We start from the raw sequence: 7156 nt of genomic DNA, 5'->3' as shown, positions 1-7156 counted from the left end.
ACGGTTGTGACGGCCAGGGGCCCGTGACGGGTGTGACGGGGCCAGGGGCCCGTGACGGTTGTGACGGCCAGGGGCCCGGACGGTTGTGACGGCCAGGGGCCCGTGACGGGTGCCGGGGCCCGTGACGGCGGCCAGGGCCCGTGACGGCAGGGGCCGTGGCCAGGGGCCCGTGACGGCAAGGGGCCGTGACGGCCAGGGGCCCGTGACGGTTGTGACGACCCGTGACGGTTGTGACGGCCAGGGGCCCGTGACGGGTGTTACGGCCAGGACCAGGTCGAGAGGTGGGGGGGGGGCATGAGGGTGTAGGGGACACATATAGTAAAGAGCGGAAGGCGGGGAAGGGAAACAGGGCGGGAACGAGACCCGGGTGCAGCCGGGTACACCTTTTATTTATATGTAAATGGAGGAACACATGGGGAGAGGGGAGAGAATGAGGGGCTGGTAAAAGGGAAATGAGAAAGGGGTGTTGAGAGAGGGGAAAGAAGAGGGGGGGGAGGGTTGAGACTCATTATCCAGGCAGCGTTCGAGAGGGTGACGTCATCGGTAGTTCGTCTTTATTGATGAAGATAGTGAACAGTAAAGGTAGTTACAGTGATGATGAAGGGAGAGTGATGAAGATTAGAGAAGGTAGTTGACGACAGGTAAGGTAGTGATGGGTAGGGAAGGCCTTAAAGGTAGGGAAGATATTGTAGGGTAGTGAAGATAGTGAAACGTAGTGGAGGTGAAGGTACGGAAGTGGGAAATGGTAGGGACGATGGTGAAGGGTAGGGGGGAAAGTAATGAAGTGTAGGAAAGATGGTGAAAAGAGAAGCCAGGCTGTAGATAGGGAGCCGAGTGGTAGTGAAGATGGTTACCCTGATGATGACGGTTGTGGGTAGTTATGAGGGCTATGTGAGGAAGATAGTGTGTGAAGTAAAAAAAAAATACATAGGTTTAGTGATGATGGTCACTGGTAATGAAAATGAACATGGTAACGATTGTGGTGTATTGTAGATGGTAACAGTGAAGATGTATAGTGTATCTCCCCGAGCAACGCTCTACATCACCAGGAGACGTACAGATAAGTGAAAAAGATTTAGGTCTACTTCATCTTCTTTAAATAACTGAGGTTTCAGAGTCCCATCTCCTTCGTCACTTCTACAAGTCCCAGCTCCTTCGTCACTTCTACAAGTCCCAGCTCCTTCGTCACTTCTACAAGTCCCAGCTCCTTCGTCACTTCTACAAGTCCCAGCTCCTTCGTCACTTCTACAAGTCCCAGCTCCTTCGTCACTTCAACAAGTCCCAGCTCCTTCGTCACTTCAACAAGTCCCAGCTCCTTCGTCACTTCTATAAGTCCCAGCTCCTTCGTCACTTCAACAAGTCCCAGCTCCTTCGTCACTTCAACAAGTCCCAGCTCCTTCGTCACTTCTATAAGTCCCAGCTCCTTCGTCACTTCAACAAGTCCCAGCTCCTTCGTCACTTCAACAAGTCCCAGCTCCTTCGTCACTTCAACAAGTCCCAGCTCCTTCGTCACTTCTACAAGTCCCAGCTCCTTCATCACTTCTACAAGTCCCAGCTCCTGCGTCACTTCTACAAGTCCCAACTCCTTCATCATTTCTACAAGTCCCAGCTCCTGCGTCACTTCTACAAGTCCCAGCTCCTTCGTCACTTCTACAAGTCCCAGCTCCTGCGTCACTTCTACAAGTCCCAGCTCCTTCGTCACTTCTACAAGTCCCAGCTCCTTCGTCACTTCTACAAGTCCCAGCTCCTTCGTCACTTCAACAAGTCCCAGCTCCTTCGTCACTTCTACAAGTCCCAGCTCCTTCGTCACTTCTACAAGTCCCAGCTCCTTCATCACTTCTACAAGTCCCAACTCCTTCGTCACTTCTACAAGTCCCAGCTCCTTCATCACTTCTACAAGTCCCAACTCCTTCGTCACTTCTACAAGTCCCAGCTCCTGCGTCACTTCTACAAGTCCCAGCTCCTTCGTCACTTCTACAAGTCCCAACTCCCTCGTCACTTCTACAAGTCCCAGCTCCTTCGTCACTTCTACAAGTCCCAGCTCCTTCGTCACTTCTACAAGTCCCAACTCCTTCGTCACTTCTACAAGTCCCAGCTCCTGCGTCACTTCTACAAGTCCCAGCTCCTTCATCACTTCTACAAGTCCCAGCTCCTTCGTCACTTCTACAAGTCCCAGCTCCTGCGTCACTTCTACAAGTCCCAGCTCCTTCGTCACTTCTACAAGTCCCAGCTCCTTCGTCACTTCTACAAGTCCCAGCTCCTTCGTCACTTCTACAAGTCCCAGCTCCTTCATCACTTCTACAAGTCCCAACTCCTTCGTCACTTCTACAAGTCCCAGCTCCTGCGTCACTTCTACAAGTCCCAGCTCCTTCGTCACTTCTACAAGTCCCAGCTCCTTCGTCACTTCTACAAGTCCCAGCTCCTTCGTCACTTCTACAAGTCCCAACTCCTTCGTCACTTCTACAAGTCCCAGCTCCCTCGTCACTTCTACAAGTCCCAGCTCCCTCGCCACTTCAACAAGTCCCAGCTCCTTCGTCACTTCTACAAGACAGAAGAAGTATAACACAAGATCGGTTAAAAATCATTATTGTAAATAGTTAAAAAATGTGAACATCATTGAATAACGTAAATGACTAATAATTAAAAACCTTATGTAATTTATATGTAAAATACAGGTCAGAGATATAGAAGATAAACAAATATATAACTCAACCATATATTTCAAAGTTGACGATAACTATTGTATTAACAACTGAGTTGAAGGCTCCGAGCCCTTCAACTCAGGGTCTAATTTATGAGCCTTTCAACTCAGGGTCTAATTTATTAACCGTTCAACTCGGGGTCTAATTTATTAACCGTTTAATTCGGGGTCTAATTTATGGGCCCTTCAACTCGGGGTCTAATTTATGAGCCCTTCAACTCAGGATCTAATTTATTATCAGTTCAACTCGGGGTCTAATTTATGAGCCCTTCATCTCAGGGTCTAATTTATGAGCCCTTCATCTCAGGGTCTAATTTATGAGACCTTCAACTCAGGATCTAATTTATAATTCATTCAACTCAGGTAATAGAGATGTTAAGTTACCAAGGAGACGAACTAGAAAACAATATCGAAGTCATTAGAAAGGAAAAGTTGACTTTCGTGAGGTATTTCCAACTTATCGAACATCACCGTTCGAACATTTAGAAACACAGACGACACTAGATGTGAAGCCAACAATACTAGTCAACAGTGCTGGTTGTTGGCCAACACGAACTGAAAACTAATTTGTGGATAAGTTTCTTGGAAGATTACGAAGTTATCTTATAACATAGAGACAAACTGTGCCCAAATACGGAACTTGGGACCTAATGTACAACTTTACTCACTCTGGGAACTTCGACTAAAGGTGGAATTTTAGTATTTAAGTATTTCCACAGAATTCTAAAAAAAATGGCCAGGAAAAGCATTTGAAACAAAAAATTCATGCAAGCCTTTTTCGATATAACTTCAGTATAATATAGTTTATAATCCGAACAGAGATTAAAAGCTCTTCTTATTAAAACTTTAATTGTATTCAGTTTATATTAATTTAAATGAAAGTTTTTAAATTCCTCTCTAAAACTAAAAGTGGACCAATAGGAGACAAAATAGAGAGAAATATAAACATTTTCACAGAGAGTACAAACGAGGCAAAATACTTAAGCAAAATCGAATATATTGTGAGAAATGGAATCTGTGGTTTTTTAATGCACGTTGCAAAGGTTGAGTCTGTGACGTGGTTGGTGCGGACAATGATGGCACCGCGAGAAGGTTGAGTCTGTGAGGTGGTTGGTGCGGACAATGATGGCACCGCGAGAAGGTTGAGTCTGTGAGGTGGTTGGTGCGGACAATGATGGCACCGCGAGAAGGTTGAGTCTGTGAGGTGGTTGGTGCGGACAATGATGGCACCGCGAGAAGGTTGAGTCTGTGAGGTGGTTGGTGCGGACAATGATGGCACCGCGAGAAGGTTGAGTCTGTGAGGTGGTTGGTGCGGACAATGATGGCACCGCGAGAAGGTTGAGTCTGTGAGGTGGTTGGTGCGGACAATGATGGCACCGCGAGAAGGTTGAGTCTGTGACGTGGTTGGTACGGACAATGATGGCACCGCGAGAAACACTCCCACACCGGCCATTACAGCTGATCTAAATTAATCTTTTCAGGGAAGCCAGCGGCCGTGGTAGTGATTGCTATATGGGGTACTGGTGGTGGTTGTTAGAGGGTTGGTGGGGGTGGTTGTTAGAGGAGTGGTGGTGGTGGTTGTTAGAGGGTTGGTGTGGTGGTTGTTAGAGGATGGTGGTGGTGGTTGTTAGAGGAGTGGTGGTGGTTGTTAGAGGGTTGGTGGGGGTGGTTGTTAGAGGAGTGGTGGTGGTTGTTAGAGGGTTGGTGGTGGTTGTTAGAGAGTGATGGTGGTGGTTGTTTGTTAAGGAGTGGTGGTGGTTGTTAGAGGGTTGGTGGTGGTGGTTGTTAGAGGGTTGGTGGGGGTGGTTGTTAGAGGAGTGGTGGTGGTTGTTAGAGGAGTGGTGGTGGTTGTTAGAGGGTTGGTGGGGGTGGTTGTTAGAGGAGTGGTGGTGGTTGTTAGAGGGTTGGTGGTGGTTTTAGAGGAGTGATGGTGGTGGTTGTTGTTAGAGGAGTGGTGGTGGTTGTTAGAGGGTTGGTGGTGGTGTTGTTAGAGGAGTGGTGGGGGTGGTTGTTTGAGGAGTGGTGATTGTTGTTAGAGGGTTGGTGGTGGTTGTTAGAGGAGTGGTGGTGGTTGTTAGTGGATACATTGTGGTTGTTTTGCGGACTGTTAGAAGGATCGGGTGGAGGTTATCATGCAGAGCCGATAATGTTGTTGATTGTAATATACGTTGGTGAATGTTGTTAAGAGACGCTGGTGGGTGTTTTAGGAGAGGTCAGCGGTTGTTAGATGGGGTGGTTGTTAGATGGGGTGGTTGATAGATGGGGTGATTGATAGATGGGGTGATTGATAGATGGGGTGGTTGTTAGATGGGATGGTTGTTAGACGGGGTGGTTGTTAGATGGGATGGTAGATAGATGGGGTGGTTGATAGATGGGGTGGTTGATAGATGGGGTGGTTGTTCAGACACCCTCGTCACAGTCTAAGGAGACATATTCATTTAAGAAAATGACACAAAATCCGAGATGAATTACCGGGTTAAGTAGCCACTTGGTAGCACAGATCTGTGCAGCACAGAGACGGCTGCCGCCATGAAGAATATATTGAAGTGAGTCCCCCGCGGCGCAGTGGTAATGAGTGCAGTCAGAGTGTGGGTGTGCTGGGGAGGAGTGTGTGCTGGGGAGGAGTGTGTGCTGGGGAGGAGCGTGTGCTGGGGAGGAGTGTGTGCTAGGGAGGAGTGTGTGAGGACAACACCTTAGAATGTCTCACTCTGGACACTCTGGGGGCGAGGCCCAGGCTGCCGGCTCATTGTTTCTGGCTCTGTACTTCACGGGTGAAGTGGAGTTGGTTCAGTTCCCTGCCCAGTGGTAGAGGAGATGTTGGTGGGGGCGGTAGATGTGGGGGTGGTAGATGTAGGGGTGGGGAGTGGTAGATATGGGGGGGGGTGGAAGTAGTAGTACTGTCGATGTTCCCACCAATACAACCAGGTCCTGTAGGTCTCTTTATTAATGATGATTTGGGATATTTAAATGACCGTTCTCGCCTACACTCCAAGCTGTCTATTGTATTCTGATTGTGACGTCACAGTTGACTACTTACAGCATAAACAATATTTGGTAGCGCCATATTGGTTAATCTGTTATAAACCATTCTACCAATCAACAACATCATATCTCTACGAAGCACAAATTACATTTTATCTATTTCGAAGGAAACAGCCGGTCTGACATCTTGAAATCCATTTTAGGGATGTTCCCAGAACCGACTTTGACGGATTTTTTGATATGTTATTCAGCCATGGATCGTGAGCGGGAAACAGTTTAGAAAGCTTCTGAAGCAATTTCGTACAGGTTAAAGGGATAGTTGCTCTAGAGGGCCTGGACACGCACGCTTACCACTGATATTTGCATTCGTAATGATGGGAGCAGCCCGGGGACACCCAGCACTAATGAGCTCCAACAGGATTCGGCAATCAGGCTGACCATTCGTGCTCTCGTTGCACGAATTTCCCTATCATTGTGGGATAAAGTTCAGCAGGGAAATCCCCACTTTCACTGATGTAGTTGTATAGGTGGTGATGGTGGTGGTGGTGGTGGTGGTGGGGTGGTGGTGATGGTGGTGGTGGTGGTGGTGGTGGTGGTGGTGGTAAGGGTGGAGGTGATGGTGGTGGTGGTGATGGTGGTGGTGGTGGTGGTGGTGGTGGTGGTGGTGGTGATGGTGGTGGTGGTGGTGATGGTGGTGGTGGTGGTGGTGATGGTGGGGGTGGTGGTGATGGTGGGGGTGGTGGTGGTGATGATGGGGGTGGTGGTGGTGATGATGGTGGGGTGGTGGTGGTGATGGTGGGGGGTGGTGGTGGTGATGGTGGGGGTGGTGGTGGTGATGGTGGGGTGGTGGTGGTGATGGTGGGGGGTGGTGGTGATGGTGGTGGTGGTGGTGATGATGGTGGTGATGGTGGGGGTGGTGGTGATGGTGGGGGTGGTGGTGGTGATGATGGGGGTGGTGGTGGTGATGATGGTGGGGGTGATGGTGGTGGTGATGGTGGGGTGGTGGTGGTGATGGTGGGGGTGGTGGTGGTGGTGGTGGTGGTTGTGGTGGTTGTGGGGGTGGTGGTGGTGATGATGGGGTGGTGGTGGTGATGATGGGGTGGTGATGGTGGTGGTGATGGTGGTGGTGGTGGTAGGGGTGGTGCTGATGGTGGTGGTGGTGGTAAGGGTGGAGGTGATGGTGTTGGTGGTGGTGGTGGTGGTGCTGGTGGTGTTAGGGGTGGTGGTGATGGTGGTGGTGGGGGTGGGGTGGTGACAGAGGTGGTGATGGTTGAGGAAGACCTGGTGATGGTGGTGGAAGAGAAGGTGTACGAAGGAACAGGTAATATAACTGAGGAAAGGAGCAGAGAGGTTCACTACAAGTGACAAGGAAGTGTGTAAAGAACTCAATACGAAACTCCAGATCCTCTTCACATTTGACCAATGCGAAGTTCCTGAGATAATAGAGGGAATATCAACAAGACACCGCTGGAG

At 49.4% G+C, this 7156-nt stretch overlaps 2 protein-coding genes across 2 annotated transcripts in view; both read right to left on the bottom strand.

Annotated features, from left to right (window-relative positions):
• The window catches only part of LOC138372541 (histidine-rich glycoprotein-like), a 5786-nt gene extending 4817 nt beyond the window's left edge, over window positions 1–969 (bottom strand). Inside the window, exon 1 of the mRNA XM_069338016.1 lies at window positions 951–969. Within this exon, the coding sequence (XP_069194117.1) occupies window positions 951–969 (19 nt within the window). The remainder of the gene's footprint in view (window positions 1–950) is intronic.
• Window positions 970–1111: 142 nt separating this feature from the next.
• LOC138372540 (coagulation factor V-like) lies at window positions 1112–4154 on the bottom strand. Its single transcript, XM_069338015.1, has 3 exons — window positions 3736–4154; window positions 3370–3383; window positions 1112–2541 (listed from the first exon to the last, which is right to left on the bottom strand). Exons 1-3 carry the CDS (start codon window positions 4152–4154, stop codon window positions 1112–1114), a joined length of 1863 nt encoding a protein of 620 aa, XP_069194116.1.
• Between the last annotated feature and the right edge of the window lie 3002 nt (window positions 4155–7156).

The sequence above is a fragment of the Procambarus clarkii genome, chromosome 39 (assembly GCF_040958095.1).
Source record: "Procambarus clarkii isolate CNS0578487 chromosome 39, FALCON_Pclarkii_2.0, whole genome shotgun sequence".
NCBI classification, from domain to species: domain Eukaryota; kingdom Metazoa; phylum Arthropoda; class Malacostraca; order Decapoda; family Cambaridae; genus Procambarus; species Procambarus clarkii.
The sequence above is the reverse complement of the archived record's forward strand: the minus strand, read 5'-3'. Positions and strand labels throughout refer to the sequence as shown.